The sequence below is a fragment of the Vidua macroura genome, chromosome 16 (assembly GCF_024509145.1).
Source record: "Vidua macroura isolate BioBank_ID:100142 chromosome 16, ASM2450914v1, whole genome shotgun sequence".
Taxonomy (NCBI): domain Eukaryota; kingdom Metazoa; phylum Chordata; class Aves; order Passeriformes; family Viduidae; genus Vidua; species Vidua macroura.
In genome coordinates, this window is record NC_071586.1 from 11876142 (window position 1) to 11899461 (window position 23320).

The window sequence follows — 23320 nt, forward strand, 5'->3', positions numbered from 1 at the left end:
CCCTGCTTTGCTGGGACACAAGTCTCTCAGAGACCCTGCTCCAGGTGTCCCATGCCAGAGGGATTTCTCCATTGGGTCCCACTGGACTGTGCAAGGTTTCCAGCTCACTCTGAGCTGCTGGGACAGCAACCAGGAGAAGGCAATGGTTCACCCGTGACCTGCCCAATCCCAATCCCAGCAGCAGAGACAAACTCCTAGATGTTAGGGAGCTATTTTTCCACCTCACTCTTGGGTGATCCAAGAGGGGTCCTGCTTTATAGAAGAGATGCACAAGAATTCATCTCTGAAAGCATTTCTTGGGAAAAAATACATCCCCCCAAGGCACAGGGCTGAAGTTGGCTTTGCTTGGGCACGTCCAGCAGCAGAATGGCCATCATCAAAAGCCTTTGGTGGAGACAGGGGTTGAGGGATCTTACATTCCTCTGGCTTTTTGCCCCAGGCACAGCCTCCTGCTCTCTCATGGGCTTTGTGCTTTCTTTCTCTTCCTTTAGGTTTTCTTCAGGTTTTCTTCCTCTTAAATGAAACATTCCCCAACTCTGCTGTGAGCACAGCTCTGTGGACCCTGTGCTGAGAGGATGCATCAGGTGAGAGCAGGATCAGGTGATGAGCAGAGACTCCTCAGCCCAGTGTTATCCCTAAGTGCCTCTGCCCTGAGGCAGGTTTTGCTTGAGGGAGGTATTTGGGTCAGGACCTCGATGATTTACAGCGCAGGACCAGTCCTCTTCATCATCTGGGGGACTGGGGGAAAACACTGAGCACAGAGAGAGCAGCAGCCTTGATGGGTTGCTTAAGCACCTTTCTGACAGGAGGAAATTTGGGATGTGGTGCGCTAAAGACGCCTTGTTAATTCCGTTAAACGCTCACGTCCAGCCGGGCAGCAGCCACAGTCTGTGGAGGCTCTGCCAATCCTCCTCTGCCTGCTCCTGGCATAACGAGGCCCAATGGGTGTGTGTAAACAAAGCAAGCATCTCTCTCACTGGACCTCACGCATCATTTATAGCCAGCTTTTCCGTGGCACAAGAAACATTTACATATGCCAGCATTAATTCCGAACGCCACTTCAAAGCCATCTCTGTCTAATGAACCCCGCGCGCTGTGCACAGCAAATTCCACCCCAAAAATAATTAGCAACACACGCCACCAAAGCGTTACGAGGGGAACGCAGCACACCACCTGCTGAAGCAAAATGAATGCCTGATTTATTTATTTTTTGCCACTTTTTAGCAATATTCAGGCACTGACTCAAAGCTGTGCTCTGTTCTTTGTAGGGCCCCGGGAAGCGTAACGTTCCCACTCTGCTTTCCAGTCTGAGAAGAGATTGATTTGGGAGGGTTATATAGAACCATAGAAACGTTTGGGTTGCAAGAAACATCAAATATAATCTAGTTCCCACCCTCCCACCATGGACATGGGCAGGGCTTATGTTTTTCTTACATCACAACTGGACAGAGCTGTGCAAGACGCTGCTGATTTCTCCATGCCAGAGGTGCCAACTGGGAGCTAGGGTGCAGGCAGCTCTATGACCCTTCCTCTGAAGCTGCACAAGTCCCAGACTTTTGGGATGCTGTCACCAGCTGACCAGTCACAGGCTGGTGGCTGGGAGCAGAACAGGACTCACCAAGTCTCACCCTGGTCTGACATTCCCACAGAGCCTTTAACCCCTGCGTGGGATCAGTCTCACTGAGAAAAAAAGGAAATTGGAAATGAGATCAGGAGTTGAAGCTTTTGGTGTCCCGACCAGCCATGGTGCTCCCACCCTATGCTGGCTACAGGCAGCCCAGCTGTGAACAGCTCACGGGACAGAGCTGGCTGCACTGAAATGATTTCTTTAATCTCTGCCAGAGCTGCCCAGCCCAGCTCGCAGCAGAAGGAACAGCATGTTTAGCTCAAAGCCTGATGTGGTGGCATTGCTGTGGAAGACCCAGGTCACAAACCACCATGGTAGAGAGATGAAGACCAAACCTGGAGGTGGCTGTGGGCACAGGGGGACCAATTGTGTCAGGATGATGCTGGGATCCTGTATTCTCCTAGTTCTGTCCTTCTGGAGTGGAAAGGAAGGAGCTTTGCAGGGCACTGCTCTCAGCCTATGTGTCTCTCCAGCATCAAACCATGGAATTCAAACTGTCAGTCTCTGCCTTGTTAGGATGCAAGGGGTTAAACTGTTCTTCCTATGCAAATTAAGCTTAATTAATCCTTTTCATCAGTTGCAAATATACCTTCTGAACCCTATTAAAAACATGAATATGCAAATTCAGACCTTTTTTAATACTCATTTTCAAGGACTTGGAGTCAGGCTTGATTATTCGATTCCCGTTAACAGCCTGTAAAACCTGGTGCAAAATTTAATTTCCATTTTAAGTTACAAAAAAAAAAAAAAAAGAATCTGTTGGTAATTAAGCTAATTACAGTGTTACACCAAAGAGGAGACAAACAAGGAGGACAAGATCATTCATTACATTTAACACTGGTTACAGGACCTGGGGACTGTCCCGAGTTAACTGTGAAGCCAGGAAATGGCAGTGATATAAACAGGCTGTATGTGAGAAGGCTGTGGCTTTTGCGGTGCCTGGTGCTTTCCTTACCTTGGGAACAAACCTGCTTCAGTCCCATGAGCCATTCTCCTCCTTCTGTTAAAAACAGAAGCAAGGAAGAGGAGGTGCAAGCCAGGCTGGAGGCATCCTGTCAGTGTGGTGGACTCTCTGCATGATCAGGAACATGCTTGAGGTTGGAGTTTCAAAGCAACCTGTAGAACCACCTTATCTGTCAGAGCTGAACATTCTGTGCAGGTGAGATTTCCATCTTGCCTGAGCACTTTCTCTGTGTGTGGAGTGCAGAGGGGAGGTTTGCTGACAACTCCCTTTGCACTGGCAAAGCCATCAGGGAAGAGACATGGCAAGACTCTGCAGAGACATCTACAAACTGCTGCTCCACAGCCATACTGGGGAGCAAATGATGACCAGGATGTGACCTCCTATTGCTCATGCCCATGGCCAGCACATGTTGGGAGATGCCATCCAAACCAGCTCAGACCACACCACCCAAACCTCCCTTGTGGTTACCCATCAGAGCTGGGCAGTCAATGCTGATGACTCTCAACTTGCCCATCAACCATCATGTGCCTCCACGCTTTGCCTGCATGCAATAAAAAAAAAACCCAGCAATGCTACAGACTGTTAATTATGTTTTACCACCACGTGATCTCTTAAAATCAGTCCTTAGAATACTCAGCATCTATTCTGCACTTGGTGCTTTCTAGTGAGTTTGCAAAGTTAATTTGTGCCTTACCAGAGCTGTAGTCCTCACCTCGGGACAGCAGCACAGCCTGTTGGGCTCAGGTGAGGACTCCCATGGCTGGGGTGGCACACATGACACAGGGGATGCTCTGCCCACAGGAGGTCAGTGCTCAGTGCCCAGGATACCAGTGCAGGACACTCCAGCACTGAACCAGAATGTTGGCATTACCCCCAGACGTACCCAAAGGCATCCAAAGACCATCAGGACAGACCCACCCAGGGGATTGGTGCTATCTGGGGAGCTTTTCTCACTCCTCCTCATCTCAGTGCCGGGACAAGCAGCTCAGCTCCCCGTGGATTTGGTTCATTCCTCACCATCACCTCCTCTCCAGGGCTGTTCCTTCCCCTGCCAGGACTCGTGGCAAGAGGAGCTGTCACTTCAGAGCACGCCACTCACAGGCGGCTCTGCCTCGCAACAGCGGCGGCGGAACAGGAGCCCATCACGTACACACCCAGGGGCTGCAGCGTGACTCCCAAAAGGAGCTGGGGAAAGGCACAGGCACACAGAGCAGCCAGGAGAGCCCAAAAGGAGCTGGGGAAAGTCACAAGCAGACAGAGGAGCCAGGAAAGCCCAAAAGGAGCTGGGGAAAGGCACAGGCACACAGAGCAGCCAGGAGAACCATGCTGCAGAGAAAGATGAAGGAGGGACAGTGTGATTCACCATCACCCCATTGAGAACAAGGCTGTGCATGGTCAGTGGGGAGTGGGGGGCACCTCCAAAATGAGGCACCCAAGTGACATCCATGGTCTGTGTTTCTTTTAGGAAGGCCACTCCTTGGCAGTGGTTATGGAGCAGCCTGGCAGATGAAGCAGTCACTACCAGCAAAGTGAAGTATCTGCCATCATACAGCACAAATGTCACTCAGCAGATGCTCCTTAAGAGGAAAGGTTCATCTGCCAACCTTCAGAGCCTTCCATCTGCCTGGAGAGTATTTCCCACCGTGCTGATACCAAAAGTTTCTGATCACATCAATGGAGTGAGACAATAGAGATGATAAGGGAAATGCTCTCACCCTCTAGCCAAGGCATTTGACCTACCTGGTGCATCTTGTCAACTATATCAGATTTTGGGGGGAGTCAGGGATGCAGAATTACCTTCTCAGTCCCTGCAGGCAATCAACTTGCTCCCCAAACCATGAGATATGATTGCCCTTATTACTTTGGTTTGCATAGCAGTGAGCCTTGTTAATGGTCATGAAATTATCTGTCCTTATTTAAATCCTACAGCTGTCTGTGTTTAAATGACCTCCCCATGGTCTCTGGCTTTGCTCCAGGCTGAAGAAGCAGTAGAAGGACCAGGAAGGAAAAAGAGATGGTGGGAGGATTGAAGAAAAAAAAAACAAAAACAGAACAATAACAAGCAACAGCCAACAAAGAGAATTCAAAGTGAAACACGGAATATTAAAGAGAGCTCAATCAATCAGCTGGAGAGTTCAAAAAACATAACTTGTCATGAAGAGAAGGAAGCAGCATCAGGTAAAATTAGCAACCCTAATAAACTCATCAGCACTGGAGCCTGGGCCAGGAAACAGCACAGGGAAGATGAAGAGGTTGGTAGAGGCTTGAGCCCATGTTGGGGACGCAGGAGAAAACTGACACAACCCAAGGCAATGTGCTTTGGTGGAGGAATGTGGTTCAGGTGGAGACCAAAGACACGGGCTGCTTCCAAGACCTCCAGCAGCAAGGAGCTGCCTTTGTACTCCTTAAATTACATGGCAGCATTTTGTTTAAAGTGTATTTTTCTTCTGTTTTGTTCCTTGTACTTGCTCTAAGGGAAAACATGCACAGAAGGAAGGCTGGAGACACAGACACCATGCACGGAAGGAACAGGAGGGGCTGCTGGGATGGCCTGTCCAGGGCTGGGCTTTGGCCAGTGATCTTTCTGGAGGAAAATTCTCCTCTTTCTTTTTGATAAAAGACTGTTTCTTTGTCCTTTCAAATAACATCTGCAGACTCCCAGAGTAGCAAAGGATTTTACAATAATAATCCCCCAAAAGAGAAACAAGAACTGGAAAACCCCCAAGCAGCCAAGAACTGTTTTAATGTAACCAAGCTCCAACACAGATTTCCATCAATTCTGCAGCAAACCTGAGTCATGAAATTAAAAGTAGCATCAGCATATTTCCTATTAGCTATGGTTCCTTTTTCAGAACAGATCATACATTCCCACCCTATTTTTCTAGACACTTGTGTCAATGCAATATCATCAGATGCTGTTCAGTCTTTCCTCTTAGCCTGAAAAAAGCTTTCCTGTTGGGAAAGATGGGATTTTAATATTTAAAAAAGACTTCATGAAAAAGCTTTGCTGATTTATTTATTTATTTATTTATTTATTTATTTAATATCCCTCCCCTGATCAGAGTGGGTGCATTTTGTAGCTTTTAAATATCATACAAGTTTTAGCAACGCTGCTATTAAATCTGAATCTGCTGTCACAGCAGGCAGCAGGAATGTGATTCACACCAGCACAGAGAGCCTGTTCCGTCCTCCCCAGCTCCTGTCTTTAGCTACAGTCACCTGGCATCAGACACCACCATTGTTTTCCCAATGTCTGAACAGCTAAAAGCTCCAACAGAACCAATCCTGCCCTGGCTGTGCCCTCTTACACCCCGAGCAGCAGGGGTCTGGCATCAGCTCTGTGATGTCTGGGGAAGGCTCTTGCCTGTCACCCCCTGGGGTTTATTTTGACACCTCTGCCCATCATCCCAGCTCACACCACTCTCAGCTGCCTGTGAACCCACTGCTGGGTTTGGAAATGAAAAGGGCAGGTGCTGCTCAGTGTTTGTTTGGAGCGAGCAGAGGGGAGCAATGGAGAACCGACAGCACGGCTGGCACTGCAGCTGTTCAGAAATGGAGGCGGCTTCTCCTTCCATCCATGCCCCGTTTCTTCCATCCATCCCCTGCTCTGCTCCTGCTCTCCACTCTCTAGGCACCCATCTCCATCATGGCTCCAAAGCTCTCCCCCTTCCCCTTCCCTTGCTCCTATAGTGTTACATGGAGATCCAAAACTAACATCCACGACTCCAGACTTCTCATGGCTCATCCCGAAAGGGTTTCCCTGGCTCCTTCTCAGGCTTAGCACACTTCCAGGACAACGCAAACAACACATGGTGACACCAAGAGCCAGCAGACACAAAGCAGGTGCAAAAGGCTCCAGGGTCAGAGATGTGCCTTTAGGAGAGGCACAAATCTGGTGAAACCTGCCTTAGCTCAGAGCTCTGCTGCTTCACCCGACAGCTCTGTGCCCGTTTGGTGTTTGTATATGCACACAGATGCACAGGGCTGCTTTGTAGCAGAGCAGGGACTCACGAGCAGTTTGAGTGAAGGGAAGCTTCAGGCAACACTGCAAACAAGACGGTGCTTTGACACATACACACACACACACACACACACACACACACACACACACAGAGACAAAAAATCCTGCAGCCATGCACCAAGAAATCATATTTCACAGCCTACAGCACATAAACCCAGCTAGCGTGCACAGAAACCCAGCGAGCACACACACGCTTGTGAGCACTCCCGCCTTTCCCCTCCAACCAAATTTATTATCCAGCTCCCAAGGTTTTTAAAAGGATTTTCCACAATCAGGGCTGGAGCTTTGCAAGTGATGAGCCAAACCCAGATGGGATTTGTGCCCTCACCACTGTGTGGTGGCAACTGGGATCTCTTTGCACTGCCCCTGGGGGCTGCATTCATGGAGGGGGGATGCAGGGGGTGGTGAACACAGTTATTCCTTGCAGCTCCCTCTTGGCTCAGACAAGCAGGATAATGACAGAAATAGGAGCTGCCGTGGTATCAGGTACAGCCATAGGTTTATGGCTTCATCCTGAATTCAGTGTTGGAACTAGAAAATGGGGAGTCTCAGCTCCTCTTCTCCATGGCCCACAGGTGGCCCAAGTGGCTTTGCAATGGTCACATCTCCACATGAAAAACTCCCACGTTTCCATGTGTAAGCCTTAGAGATGTCAAGCTTCCCAAAAATTCCAGTTTCATGTGAGCCTTGTGAACTCACTGTGGAGCAGCATAATGCCATGAGCAGGGCAGGGATGCTGCTGACCAAAGCAGGACAGTCACCCAGCAGCTCCCCAAGCCATGGACAGGTGCTGCACCACACCAGCACACCCAGCCAAGCACCCATCCTCACCACACACCTCTCCCAGCCATGCTGCCATATTAAATTTAGTTGAACAAATCAGTCTTGCTGGGAGAACACGGAGCAGAGCAGTAATTCATGTCTCCTCCCCACTGGAGGTGTCTCGGAAGCCGACTGTGTGTTCTCTCCCAACTTATTATCCTTTCACTCTCGGGAGGCAACTTTCCAACGGGCAGAACGTGTTTTCCCTTGTCGCTCTCCAGCATCGCTTCTCGCCTCACCTGTGTTTTGCTAAGATAGAGGGTTTATTGTAAACTTATTAATTACTTCATTTCTCCTGCAAGGAGCCAGGAGAAAAATTTTCCGTGGCAGCCAGGATCTGCTATTGTGTTGGCGGCGGAGCTGAATGCGGCTGACGTCATGATTCATTTTCCCCATGACTGGGGAAGGCGACTCTCCGTGCCGCGCCGTGCATATGAATCAGGCAGCCTTCCCCTGGCACAGCACGCCCAGCAATCCATCTTCCACCGGGACTTCTTCAAGCAGAAGAGAAAATGACAAACTTTTGCTATTGCGCTTCCCTGCAGAGAGGAGAGCTGGGGAGGTGGGGGCTGCAGCCTCCCCAGACCTCATGTTTGTCCCTCCACCTCTGATCAACAGCACACGGGGTCAACAGCAGATGTTTTCCATGCCTGTAGACACATCAACAGGTCTCCAAGTGACTCCAGCAAGCCTGGCCAACCCTGCAGTCACTGCAATTGTCTCAGCTAACTTTCTAGCCTGCTCACTGCTACCTTTTCTCCAAGCCTAGGGAGGGTATTCCTGCTGAAATCAGGGGAAAATCGATATACACAGAAGTTTATAGCAAACTGATTTGGTTTAAGGCAGCCAGGGTTGGGACTAAATGATCTCTAACGTCCCTTCCAACCCAAACCATTGATGATTCTATAAATCTATGAATGAGACTTGCCTGGAAAAACAGAGATAATGATGTCCTCCCTTTGCGAAGCACATCAGACCATTGATGTGCTCATCCTCTACATGTGGGAGGACACAGCAAGGTACAGAGTGCATCCCAAATAAGAGTCTTACACCCAGTTTGGGCAGTAACAATTTATTGTTATGACAGAAGAGCTACATCCATTATAACACAAAATGTCAGACTTCTGGGGATGCTCCACCCTCCATGGAGGGGAGGAGGAAGGAGACCTCCCAAGACAGATATCCACAGGGTGGTGGCAGGCAGCAGGCTAAAGCCACCAGCATTGAACACAATGGAGCCCAAACTGATCCTTTCCACTTTGTACACTCCTGAGATAACCAAGAGCCCTAAAGTCTCAGTAAGGAACCAAAGGCATGGCAGTGACTGAGCCACAGAGGTGTCAACACAGCTATAGGGGCTTCAAATGGCCATTTATGCTTGTGCTTGTCTGCTGAGTGATGGCAGACTCAGGTCACAGATATCTTAAAAATAATTTCAAACTTGCTAGGTGATGAGATGTTTACAAGAGCAAGAGATTTTCCCTGGGTCTCTGTCCTCAGGGACCAAGCCCTTGGCTGCCATTAGAAGAGGACAACCATGCAGCAGGAAGCACTCGCCTGATGCAGGTTTGTCTCTTTGTTAGAGCCCATATTTAGGGAATCCTTTTGGGAAAAGCTGTGAATGGTGATGCTGGGGCTCCTCAAACCAGCAGTTCCCACCGTATTCCCAGACAGATCCTGAGAATCTGGGTAGTGATGAACACATGGCCCAGTTCAAAGGCAGGGATTGGATTCTGGCACAGGAGAGCTCTGGGATGGAGCTAGACTTGACCTCACACAAGAGGAAAATTATGCTTTTCAGAGGAATCGGTGGGATTTGTGACTCAGCATGAAAGAAAGGGGAAGAAGGAGTTCCTTGCAAAACAGAAGCTACCCAAAACCACAAATTAAGGGTGATGAACAGGAGAATCTTTCCTTGCTACCTCAAGTGTCCTGCCCAGGAGGGCCAAACCCTGGCTGGCAGCTGGCAGTGGGACACTAAGCAATGGTCTGGCGGCTGAAGAGGTCGAGGGTGAGGGCGCTGAGGAAGGCTGGGATGCTGTCCTGGCGCAGCAGGTGGAGTTCGATGAGCTCCCGGATGGTTCGTGAGAACTCCGTTTCCAGAAGCTGCATTTTTCCACCGGAGGAGCTGGAGGCCTAAAGGGAAAGAAGAACAAGCCCATTAATACCAGAGGGTTTTAATTCACCTCTGTGACACAGGAGCAGTGTCACCCTGAAGCCTCCTTTGGCGTGGATGCGCCTGTCACCAAGGACATGCCACAGCATTCCTGAGTCCTGCATCCCAATGTCCCCATGCAGGACCCCTGTGAGCCTTCCCTGGTGACAAATGTGGCACTGGGGAGATGAGGGGTTTGACTATCCTGGAAAGAGCCTGTGCATCCAGCACAGAACAGAGGTGGCCACATCAGGGTCAGTGTCACCAACACCACCCAGAGTGAGAGGAGTTCTGCACAGGGGTTTTCTCTCCATGAGAACACTTTTCCCTGAAGTCATGCCACTTCTGTAGGAGGGAGCAGACCTGTTCCTAATTAGCATAACTCCTTCCCAATGAGTACTGATCCACCCTGCATCCCTAAAGTGTTTAATTCAGCCTGGCAGCACACAGCCAAAACCTCCAGAGGAATTATTCCAGGGATGCTCTCAAGAAAATATGGAAACTCAACATGTGGGAAGACACTACAAATCTCCTCTAACATATAAAACAAGCAAAAAAAAAGCTAAATGCAAGAGAAATAAGGAATGCTTGAAGCCTCTCTGCCCCCGGAGGCATGAAAGCAGCTTGTTTATTAATAAACAGCAGAAACATCACAGTGCAAATGCTAATTTTTTTTCCCCTGCCATTTTCCTCTTCAAAATACTCCCATTCCTAATTGCTTTGCAGCTCTGCTTCCTGTCAGAGACAAGGTGGGATAGCATGGGTGGTGCCAGGCATGGCTGGCAGCCCCCTCCTCAATCAAAGGATGCCAAGACCCAAAGTGGAAGATTGCCATGTGAGGGAAAATATGGCTTTAGCTGCTGAGAGCCCTCGGGAACCTGCTTCCTTCCAATTTCATGTTCTCAAGAGTCTGGACACTTTTGATTATGAACTCTCCATGTTTGGGTCACTTTGGATTGTGAGGTGTGCGAGGTACAGAGGATGCCCCTGTCATCCCTGAGCCAGGCAGGGAATCGAAACAACATTTTCACGTGGAAAAGTGAATTAGCTTTTGTTTAGATCTTTGGTTTGGCTGGGTTGTTTTTCAGCAAATCCTGTGCTTTGATCTGCTGCTTACCGGAGCTACCCGATACCTCCTGTGCACCTGAGGTACCCCTGGACCAGATCAAAGAGGGAAGAGATGGCAGATGAAGGAGCCAGTTGGAGGCATCAGGAAGGATGTAAATTCCCAGCCCACATAAAGCTAGAGGTGTCACAGCAGAGCAGAAGCACAGGAGCTGGGTGCTGTGGCAGCAGCACAGGTTTTATTTTGCAAATCCTCCCTGGATTCAGCTGATGAGAAGTGCCAGTTTTGGAGGAAGGTCCGAGTATTATGAATGCATCGCTTGTGTCTCCAACTCTCTCAGTGCCGAGTTGGATTCATCTGAAATGGGAATTCAAGCTCTGTATGAAATACACAGCCTCCCTCGCAGATTTAAAACACTCTTTGGGCACAGAATTAATTTTCTAAGAATTTACAAGCAAATCCATTAATTGGTTTACTAGTTTAATTAATTAAACTAAATTCCTTAAGAAATTTAGCATCCAGTGCCAGGCCATTTGCTTGTGTTTTATGACCTCAAAAACAGAGCAACATAAATGTTTTAAATTTCCTCTACTTTGAGCTCGCTGGTGTTATGGGTGAAGGCTACATTTGAATATCTTCTCTTTTTTTATGAGATTAATGGTAGTTTCTCTCTACTATTCTTCATAAACGAAGCTTCCTCCTGCAGCAGAGGCAGAAGAATAATGTTCAGAGAAAGTTATGTGGATAAATACGTGCCTTTGAGAAGATTGGTATTTCCCATTGAGTTTTCTCAGCTGTCAAGTGAGGCACCATCCTCCCTCTCACCCCCACGGCCTCTGGCTCCCCAGGAACTCTAAAAAAATCAAAGAAAACCCCCAAATGCTTCCAAACCTCAGACATCTCACCCAGGTTTCTTATGATTGCTTCTGTAACAGGCACAAGGCGAGAAGGCAGCCACTTGGAAAAAAAGCAATTCTTCCTCTGCCAGTAGATGTTTACATGTGAACTTAGAGGATGGATGCACTTGCAGTGCAGCTCATTCAATCTCACACTGCTTTAAAAAAATGGAGAAACTTTTTTTCCCCCCCAGGAGTGTTTTAAAATTGCTATCATTGTAACTTTTCTTATTATTTGTTTTTATTGCTTTTTTTTTCTTCACCCATCTGTTCATAATGTAGTATAGACTGGGATATATAGATAGATTTGCTGCTTTGGCTTCAACAGCAGGAGTACCTCTGCAGCCTGTGCTTTACAAATAAAGTGATTATATGAAATAATAGCAATATGTTCCCATTAATTCACAGGATTTCTTTTCAAAAGCCAGCCTGCACCCTGCCTGGTGCACTTGCTGGCAGAGAGGGAAGTGCCCGAGGCAGGAACAGGAGCGAGCAGGGGATCAGAGCAAGGCAGGGGGATGCACAGGGGTGTGCAGGAACTGAGGGGGAGGACATGGGGGGATGCTCTGCTGAGTGAACGCTGCAGGGTCTGATGTTCCACACCATTCTGGATCAATGCAGAGCATGCCTGTGGTTCCAGCTCTAAAAACTGTATTTCTGAAAATAAGAAATACGAAATTTCTAGCAGTTCAAAGCTGCAAGAAAGTCCTCCTCTTCACTGTTCATAGCTAGGATTCCCTCCACCCATTTTTAATATATTTTTTTTTTATTTATAAAAAACCTCAACCCTCAAAGGCAAGCTCCTGGACATTCCTGCTGCAGGCGCCAGCAGAGATCAGCTATTCACAGCACACTCCATGTATCACAATCACCATTCATTCTGCTGCTGCATTCCCTAAAATTCTAACTTTAGAGGAAGCCAAAAGCCACCTCAGCCCATCTAGGATTAAAATGCAAAGCTGAGAGGAGCATAAACAAGTGTCACTGATGCATGGGGACAGTCCATGAGTGGGAATGGGGTGAGAGAGACCAGAGCACATTCAAACCCAGCCCTGACTGCTCTGTGCCCAACACTACTGACATCACTGCTATAGTGTGCTGTTCTCTTAAACAGTAAAAAAGCAAAGAAAAAAGAAAGAAAAAATAAAAAAGCATCAACATTTAGAGTCAAACTGAATATATGGGATCAAAGGAAAAGATGGATCTTTGAGTCTCCCCATCCACCCCAGAGTCAATGGAAAAAGGAGTCAATGCAAGAGGACACTTTGGGGACCACCATAATGCTTCACTCTCCCTTTCCCCTCTGTGCTGGGCCACACAAGTGCAGTGTTTCACTAGAGATGTAAATATTCCCTCCTAAACCTCAGTTTCCCTGAGCACAGAGCAGCAGCTAATCATGATGAGAATACCATCTCTCAGGTACTCTGCACATAGCTCTATATTGGTTTCTTCTAATTCATGGGAAAGGTCTGTCTGGCTCACAAAACTACCAAGATTCAGGTCTCTGTTATGTTTTATTCAGATCTCAAATACTTGCAAAAGGAAAGAGTTCAGCTTTCACTGAGCTCCGTTGCCAGTTTAGTCTGATTTAAGGGCTATGGGGACCTTTTGTAGAAAAGCAAAGGAAATCACTCTTTGCCCAGCGTTACTGCACACCCAGTTCTGCAACCAGATCAGGGGGCAAACCTCTCTATATTGTAAAGCACAACAACACTGGTCTGTCTATTTAGCACAGAACAACATGAACCTGGAGTAGCTGCTCCGAGAAAGGAGCTGTTAGCACAAGTGTTTCTTCAGGGGAATCAAGATCAGCAGCCACCTGCCAGAAGGAAACATCATAAATCTTCCTCTTAACCCTGGAAACCAGTAAATTATTCAAGGCTTTATAGTTCAGATATACATGTAAAAATCTCTCCAAGAACCACCATCGTGGTAGAAAAGCAGGTTCTTCTCTCCATCTCAGCAAGGCGCAGACAATGCAGATGACAATAGGCATTCCCAAATGTCCCCTGTTGGGGGATGGACCTGCAGCTGGATGAACTGGGCTTGTCAAACTGGAACATACGGACTGTAACAGGCTCTCTTAACTACTGCCACTTCAATGTAACAAGTACAGGACTCTGTCTGCACTGCTCCTGCTGAGATGGCTCTTTGCACCCGTGCTGCTGTTGCACACAAGCCTTTCCTGAAAGCCAAGACCCAGCATTTCCTTCTCTGATTCCTCCAGCTGCTGAGGGGGACTGATGTGAAAAATGTGACAGTGTCTCCTTTAGTCAAGCTACCATGTGGTTCAGAACTGCACTCTCGCCTAGATACACTCAGGTTTTATTTTCTTGTTCACCCGTTTCCTCTTCTCTCTGACATATTCTGGTAGCTAAAAACAATGGCTCCAAAAGTGCCATCGGCTATAAACTGGCACGCAGCGTGAGTTTAATCACACAAAGGTTGCTTCTTGAAAAATACATGTTGAGCATAAGACCCAAGGTCATGTAGCTCTTCAGACACTGGAATAAGACTGAAAAGAGGGTGGCTGCACACCCCAAGGAGAGAGCTGGCATGAGGACTTGGTATAATCAGAAAGTATGGAGTAGAAATGCAGAAACAGGGGAAAATTCTGCGCAACTTGAATTCTATACAACAAAATTCTATACAACAAAACACAACTTGAGATTTCAAAATGAAGTGAGGATTTTCTACCTCTGATTTCCACACTGAGAAAGCACAACTGCCTTTGGGGAATGCAATCCATGCAGGACATGTGTTCCTGCAACTTCAAACACACACATCCAGCGTCGCAGGTGGAGCTCCTGAATGGGTTTTGGCAAGCTGACAACAGGGATGGTGGAGCTTTGTGCCAGGCACAGCAGGCAAGACAGTTGTGTCTCAGCTTGGGAACAAAGGAGGTTCAAACACCTCCACAGCATGCAGAAGGATGAAGTCCAGGGCTTTGGCAGGGCTGCCAGAGCCACCCTTTGGCGTGGTGACAAACCTTTGCTTTGCAGATGCCGCTTGGCCACGCTCTATGGTAGACGGTGCTTTCCAAGGCTAAGATGTATTAGGGGTCAAAAGGAGCAAGTGAATTATTGCCTGGTGACATTTACCCAGTGAATGTATCTCGAAGGCCCCATCTCATCTGCTCTGTTCCATCCATAAATCACTGTCTGTGCTGTGTCCCCACAGACGCCGGCTCTGAGCACACACAGCAACCAGCCCCGAGTGCGCTGAGGGAAGGGGCACCACGGCTTCACACCCAACACTCCACTGCTTCTCCCTGCTCTGTGCAGGTCCACAGGCTGCTCCAGCACTATGGGCCATGCTGTGGCCTCTGTGCCTGAGTTTTCACTCCCCCTTTCCCTTCTCCTTGTGGTGTTCCTCACCCTACCCTGAAGGGTGCTGTGCCGTCCACACCAATGTGGGTTATGCACATTTCCCCACCAGATCGACCCCTCTGGCAATTTGCCTTCATCACATGAATCCCTCAGACCTCCTCTTCATGTGGGGCGGTCACTTCCTCTTCCCAAAGCCTTCATGTGCCAGCAGAAGCCCTCAGGGTTGGCTGTTCCAAGTGATCACCTCCCAAAAGCTCCACAGCTCTATCACTGTGTGTGCCTCAGAGCCTTGGGCACACTGCTGGTCCTGAAACCCCCTCAACTCCCTGACGCCTTCCCCATGGCACCCACGGCCTCCCTCAGCACCCACTAACACCCACAAACCCTGCCACAGTCCAACAAACCTACTTGAGATTTTCCTTTAAGAAGCTGCTGGCTCTGACCTTTAAATGAGAAAATCCTTTTGTTTTTGCCTCTTGCTTCAGATGCTGAGATTTTTCTAAATGTCAAAGGCCGCCTTGTCCACGTGCAGATGTTGAGGGGGGAAGCAGTGATGCTGAGTGGGCTGGCACCCTCTCTCTGGGTCTGCACAGCTGATAAATCTCCACTTCAGATCACCCCAGACAGACAGACAGATGCAGGGAAGCCAAAAAACTGGAGTGCCCAGAAAAAAAACCAAGTTAAAGAAGTGTGTGTGTGTGTTTGTGTGCGTGCACATGCAGAAACTGCCTGCTGAAGTTCTAACAACCCAAACACGAGGTTTTGAGATTTAATTGCTCAAACTTGGCTCTCTCGGGTGATGATATCATTATCAAAATACCCCAATTGAGTTATGCCTCACCAATCAATCTCTCCTAAGCATCATACACTGCTCAAATACCAGGTCCCCAGGTAGCCTCTAAATCACTTTAATTACAGGCCGTTCATTTAAAATTAGGGAAATATTAAGGAAAGAAAAAAAAAAAAAAAAAACAACAGAAAATTGAACCACAAGATGTGCTTATGGCTGGAAATATTTATGAGGTTATTTAGCAAACTGTTTACTGATTTCCTTCTTTTTTTCATGGTAACTGGCAGGTTCCAGCTGCCCTGACAGGATGCCTGCCCATGGTGGCTCCCACAGGATGTGCAGCACTTAATCAATCAGGTCACCTCCCTTCAGAAATAACCATTCCTTGTCTGCAGCAAATTCCCCCCCCCCCCCCCCTCCACTGTAATATCCTCATTGTAACCCAAAGAAGAAGAGCACTTCCTTATAATAATTGTTTCTTGCCAAGACCTCTGACCTCTGTGTCACCAGCTTGGTATATAAAGTGAATTTATGAGGCAGACAGGGATGGATGCCTGTAAAGAGCCTTCCAGGAAATGTAATGAAAAAGCTGCTTTTAGCTGCTGAGCAAAGAAAAGCAAATGCCTGGCAATGCCAAGAAGAAAATTGAATGCTGGGATGGGGTAAGTGAGAAACAGCCCTGTGTGCACTGAGATTTATAGCAAACATTTCCTTTCTCTTTCTTATTATTCAACACCGAGATGAACCACGACCCCAGAATGTCTTTGGAACAAGAGGTCAGCTCGTATACTTCCATCTTAATCAGAAACAGGACCCAGGCACTGTGTACATGAGTGGCAGCAGTGATGGGTCCTGGATGCTGCACCAGCTCAGCCGCAGAGGAGCGCAGAGCGGGGTGTGCTGCACCAGCTTGTCCCCACAGCTCCCTGTTCTGATCTAGGCGAGCTCTCCTGCACCTCACATCAAAAATGAAACCTAAAAAAGAGCAGGGACGTGTGCTGAAGGGCTGCACCACTCTCCATGGGGGATTCCTGCTGGTGTTAATCCTGGGGGACAGCGTTCTGTGCAGCAGAGGGCGAGTCAGCACCTTCCTTCAAAAGGCTTCTCCTACAGGTTAATGCCCTTTAGACTGTCAAATGTGATGCCATAAAAATAAGATCAAAGGCTTTAAAATAAGGGAAGCGTATTTTTTGATTCACACTATTACTATTTTATATCTGAATATTCCTATAGAGCTTTTCATCCTGGAAGACAGGTCTTTGAACTGCTGTGATTTCACCTATCACTGAGGAACAACCCCCGGGGTAAAATGTGACAGCTATTATCAGGGTGCATTAATGTTACTGAACAGTTCAGGACAGACAGAGACAAATATATCCAATTTAAATCATAGGATTGAAGAACTACTGCTCAGTGTGGATTAATACCCATGCATTTTCCAAAAGTGCTTTGAGAGTTTTTAGAGAGCAAGTGCAGAAACTAAAATTCCCTGTCTCATCTGTAGGATTCATTCAGGCTCCCATCATTATGCTGCAAATTGAACATTTTCAAAGATGGCAATGTAAATGATTCACCCGTAGCATCTACTTTTGCATCCACAGATTCTGATGGGATGTCCAAACCAGCCACCAAGGAGACTCACCCTGTGGAGATTTGCTGAGGTGATACCTAAAAATGGTTCCACTGAACACATGGCTGGTGAGAGTAAATCACAGCAGACTACTCACATCACAGAGAATGGAAAATCACATGGGATGTCACTCTAAACTAATACTGGCAACCGGCCGTAGTCAGAGCTTGAGCTCATAAAGTACAAGTTTTTAACAGACTTCAGATTTGCTAAATAGTGTTCACCAGCCAAATATGCTTATAAACATCAAGCATAAAGGAGTAGAGATGGGAACAAGGCATGGAGCTCACAGAATTTTTCCAACCCCCTTCCATATAAAAACCCAAACTACGGCATTAATCCTTTAAAACCATCACCTCCATAAAATCTCAGGATCTTTACGAATCAGAGTGTCTCCTTGATACACAGGGAAGCTGTGCTAATCCCACAGCCATGCCTACCTCTGACCTACAACAAATCCCTTTGGAAAGAGCAGCCAAATGTGTGTTATCCCAACTGCTGTCACACCACGCGTAGCAGGGCTGGACTGCTCCAGCACCCTGGCTGCAGCTTCCCAGCCATCTGCGAGGTGACTGTGTTGGACTGGTCAAGCTGCAGAGTGAGTAGCTAACAAGCATTAACAACATCTAGCCCATGTGTTCTGTCTAGTAAAATGCCAACCCATCTGTCTGGAACATCAGTGACTCCGTAGAAGCCATATGCAGGAGAGACATAAATTAAGGAGAGAAAAATCTCCCATTACTTTCTCTGCGGTGACTCTGCAGTTGTCACTGGGAATGAGAGGGACTGGGTGTTTTTTAAGCTCTGTTTTCCCAGCCAAATCTCAGGCTCAAGTAGCTCTCCAGCCCTGCCATCCAGAGGCAGTTTCTGGTCTGCACCTGACCCTGGTGAACATAGCTTGAGACAAAGTGAAAAGCAGCTGCAACTCAAACCAGGTTCCAAACCGCTCCCCCAGGAGAGCCAGCAGAAGGCAGAGAACTTGAGGGAGAGACCAGGGACTGGCAAGTGAACCCAGCATACAAGAATCCCTCAGTTAGACAAGGAGCTCATTAACCAGCCAAGCTGCTTATCACATTCCTCTCCATCTCCCTTGCTGGAAGCTCTCTGAGCTGGAAGGAACAGAGGAGCAGTAAACCAAGAACATGGAGTTTCTGGAACATGAGAAGGAAGCACCTATGGGAGAAATGCAAAAAAAAAAAAAATCTGTGTGGGCTGTAATAAAGACTGCCTGTTCCCAAGGCAGGGAGATATTCCACTGTGAACTGCAGCTGGGCGCATGAGGTCTGTAAGAGAACACAAGCAGCAAAGTTTGCCAAACCCTGCATCAGTGAGAGATGTCTGGAGCCACCGAGAATTTTGACAGCAACTTTTGAGGCTGCAGCGTTGCCTGGGTGATAGGCATCCCTTCCCCAAAGCAAACCACTGCTCCCCAAGATGCAGAGCTTGCTGGAGCCTTCATCCCTCACTGAGTCACACCAGACATGTACTGCTCCACTGCTTGGCTGCTCCTGCATCATGGTCCTGCTCAGAAGCCTCTGCCTTCCTGCCTTCCTGTCTCTGGATTAGAGCAAATCAGCAGGAAAGTGCCTGCACTGAGTTAAAATAGGTCATACAGACCTCAGGACTCACCAGCTGCCAACTGGAAATGAACCCCTGAGTTTGCAAGCTGGGCATCTCACCTTGCATGAGATGGAGGGAGAGTGCCTGGGGCTGGGAATGCTTAAATGAACAGAGGACACACACCTGGGAGTGTGCTACTCCTGGAGTGACTGCTACTCTGCCACGTTGCAGATGCCATCACGTGATTAACACATTTATCCTCATCATCTTTTTGGTATCCTTCTGGAAGTCTTGCCACAAGTGGGGTGGACGGAAGGCTGAAGAACTGAACAAGATCCTGTGACCAGTAATGGCTCAAGGGACTGTAAGTGATAAACTTAATGACCAGCAGACAATTAGACCTTAGCTCTGTGGCTGAGGGATGGGACAGTATATGGAGCATGCCCGTTCCTGGCTCATTGAGTTTGCAAGGCTTGTGGGAGAAGGAGTAACAGATGGACCTGATGGCAGATTACAGCTGAAATTCTCACCGTGTTTATTCACTACCTTCATCTAGCTCTTGTTTGTCATAGTCTGGCACCCTGGGCTAAAATGCAGGTTCAAGCCTTACATCAAGGAAATTGGTGACACGTATTAGTCACCTCTGCGCAGAGCCAGCGCTCTGCATCGCAGCCCGCGCTGCGCACACCAAAGCCACCGCTCACCTCAGAGCAAGAAGAATTGGCCAATAATTACCCCTTCCTGTGGGACCGTGTGACTTGCTTACACTTACGATCTACCAAAGTGGAATTTAAGTGCTGGCTCTGGGAATAACATTAGTTGCCATTGCAACATCAATAACCAAATGTCACGATGTTAGCGTGAGTTGAGGAAGGTGCTTTTCCTGCTGTCGCTTTTTTTGCTGGCTCGCATCTCCCTTCGTTTTTCTTCATTTGAAATCGCTGTCATCAGCACGACTGCCAGCAGGACCAAAGTAAGCCTGAGTTGTCAGTACCCAGCAAGTCGAAGAAGGAAGTTGATTCTGAACATGCAAAATTATTTTCTTGTGTCCTCAAGAATGAGTTTTAACCCTTAACAGCTCACAACCCCACATTCCTCAGAATGCATCTATAGCCACAAGTGGAACTTTACACTGAGAAGAAGAGGTTATTATTTTTATCATGGAGCTGATGGATATCAGTAATTCTATTTGTGGAGTTACTCAACCAGACTTGTAGTCCACAGGTAGGAAACCTTGAAGAACTAGATAGTAGGGAAATCAGTCAACTGGCCTGTGCAAGTTGGGTATATCCAGCTTTCTTGAAATGGGCTTTTAATGGTAAAACCCAATGTGAAACAAAGACACATAAGACTCCTCTCTCCTTGAGCAGGTCTGATCTCACCATAAGAAAGTCCATGGCTCAAGAGAGAGAGGTTGCAGCTAAGGAGTGAATAAATAGGAAGATTTCAGTACTCACTGAAACAGTAGGAAAAATTCTACTGTATCCCTTGAGGGGACACTCAGCCCTTTGGGCTACGACACATTTGCTGCAAGCTCCTGCTGTTGCTGCCTGTGCTGTCATTTGGCACTAACCTCCTGAAGAACATGGCAAGACAGCGCTGCTGGTTCTCATGTCTGGATGAACATGCTCCTCTCCCCGAAGGGAAAAGGAGAGGTTTTGTGTTTAGCGAGTGCACCATGTTCGAGCAACCTCTGAGGAGCCTGCCCGGGGCCCCGGGCCTCCCCCCCTGACACACATCTGACTGGTTGTCTCTTCCTGCTGGTGTTCTCCCACTGATGTGCTGCCATCCGCCAGTCAGCTCCTTTTGCTGCAAGTGCAGGGGGGAAGAGATTTATGCAGACACCATGTATGCAATTATGAAAACAGGAGACAAGACACCCGGATATCACACAAACTGATGCATTTTTGCTGGCAGGCTTTTTGCATGATCCAGTAACAGCTGTCATGCTCCAGCTTCTCTCATCTGAGCTCTGCTACCACTTCAGCATCCTTCCACATCCTTTAAGAGGGCTTCCTTCTCTTCCTGGTGCAGCCTTCTCCAGATGCCACAGCAAAGTGGGCAGTAGTGTGAGATGCAAAGGGGACACAGTATGGCTGCTTTTCATAGCAGCACTAAAATGAAATGTTCACTTCTTTAGGCAAGACACTGCTCATTAGCAATGACCTCGAGGCATGCAAGCTGCTCAACCAGCAATCTCTCCCACTCTGGAGCTCTTTAAAATTTGCCCTTTTCCTGTGCCAAATCTTTCAGCAAGCTTCCCTAAAGTGCAGTGGTAATCTGCAGAGAAACACACATGTTATCCTGTGCTTTCTGGAGAAATGTGGTGATGGGGAGCTGGTATGGACCTTGGACTTCATACCTTGTCCCCTACTCAGCATAGCATTAAAAGGGAAGGAAAGGACAAGCCTACAAGTTTCCCTGCCAAGTCAGCTCCTGCTGTGAACTCTAAAGCCTGGGAGCCTGTTAGTGCCCACATCCTCCTGGTTTTCAGCACTCCATGCTATGTTTGCTTTTGTAAATAGATTTAACCTTTCTAAAATTAAAAACAGAAGAGAACTTCTCTTGGCAGAACACCAGTTTTAGAAAGATGGAGGAACACAACATTTCCCAAACACTTCAAAACTGCAGACTAAAGATATGTGTTAGTCTCTGCAGTGCATGCTGGTTTTGCTCATTATTCTGAATGTTAATACATTAATAGATCCTCTCCTGATTAACGGCTGCACTAGACTCTCTTTCTAGGAACACATATGGCTCTTTCTTGCCACAATATTGGAATAGAGAGCCAAAATATTTAAACACTGATACTAATAAAAGATTTTATCACCCCATCCTGATGTAAATAACTAAGGCTGGAGCCAGCTCTTAGCTCTATACGCCTATCTTTCAAAAAGTTCTTAATCAAATATGAATGAACTGGCTGAGGCCCATTTTAAGTAATTGGGCTGTTTGTGGTTACAGTGCTACAGCAACAAAGCCACTGTGGCATCCTCTCATCCCACAGGATGCTGTGCACCTGGCTGAAAGGACCACATGCTAGGTGGGGTTTTAGACCCAGGTGTGTGTGCAGGGGCTGGTTCTGCCTGCAAGAAAAGGAAACACATTTTTTCTTTCCTCACACCTGCAAGGTTAAAATATTGTCCTGAATTAAGATGATTTTCAGGGGACTCCAAATGCTTCTCTCCCAGATATCTAGACTCAGCAGCATTTACCCCACCTGCTGAAGGACACGGGAATTACCCAGCACACAGCCCAGAGGGTATGGTAAAAATTCTGGTAGTGTATGTCTGGCTTGTTTGGAGTTGTAGGTCAATTTCCAATACAGAATTGCCTAAAAGGTATGTTCCTCCCTCATTTTTTCCCATGCTGTGCCATTACCTTTCCTCTCTGCCCTATGTCCTGCACTAATCCTACCTGTCTAGTGCCATCAGCTGCTAAAATAAACAGCAGTTCCCACTTTGTGCTACTTGCCATGCTGCTGATCAGAGCTGTCACTGGCCAAGAGTGACACAACCTGACTGCTAAGAAAACCCTGAAATTTAAAAAAACTCTTTCTACATTTCAACGAGTGAGACCTGCAAGGGGAGGGACTTCAGGTTTGTACTCCAGAAAACATTTATCACTACAGAGCTGAAACATGGTGTGAAAATAAAAGCCCTCCAAACCTGCTTTCACACATTCCCCAGCGAGCCCAGAGGTGTTCCTGCTATGACCCACCTAACAATGCTCTTGAGAATTGTTTTCACAAGCAAAAAACACAAACATAACAGCAAAAGAATCAAGAAGTATTTCTTCAAATGCCTCAGATCTAGGCTGTGCTCTAAATATATTGTAGAAAAGCACTAATATATTTTCAGATGTTACAGAAGGGCACAGGAAAAGACCTCAGCAAATCTGAACTGTAATACAGAGCAGGTCCTGACTAAAGTGTCAGGATTATTTGAGATCACTGACCTCCTCCTGCTCAACCAGACTATTTTACAACTCAATTACATTTATTTCTGTATATACAGATGTACATGAGATACTTAGCATTCTTTCTTGTGCAAGAACCAGACAGAAAGCAGAAGATGCAGATGAGAAAATGAGCGGATGAGCTCCCTCAGAGGTTTCACGGACAAAGATGTTTAAACGAAGTAATTTAAAACCAGAAAGAACCTCACAAACACAGTGCTTCTAAGCATCTCATTTCACTTGCTTGTTTTCAACTACATTTGAAAAAAAAATCTCAGAGGGAATCAAACCACTTTAGCTGCTGCTTCCTCATTCCTGATGTCCTCTGGAGAACATCATCAACCTTTTTTTCCCTACCAGTTACACACCAAAATTTCTAGAACAAGTAACTCTACAGCAGTGAGGAGAACTGAAATACATGACACAGTCATTGCTTGTTGCACCTCTGAAGGGCAGGGAAGCACCAGCATGGCCTGAGACTGACAGACAAGAAGAAATGGGCT

General features: G+C 47.3%; 1 protein-coding gene across 3 annotated transcripts in view; it reads right to left on the bottom strand.

The window, feature by feature from the left end:
• Nucleotides 1-5638: 5638 nt before the first annotated feature.
• Nucleotides 5639-23320, bottom strand: part of MAD1L1 (mitotic arrest deficient 1 like 1) — a 352719-nt gene continuing 335037 nt past the window's right edge. For all 3 annotated transcript variants that reach the window (XM_053992178.1, XM_053992176.1, XM_053992177.1), the window contains one exon: nucleotides 5639-9570. In XM_053992178.1, coding sequence (XP_053848153.1) covers nucleotides 9412-9570 — 159 coding nt within the window. In that variant the 3' untranslated portion in view covers nucleotides 5639-9411. The remainder of the gene's footprint in view (nucleotides 9571-23320) is intronic.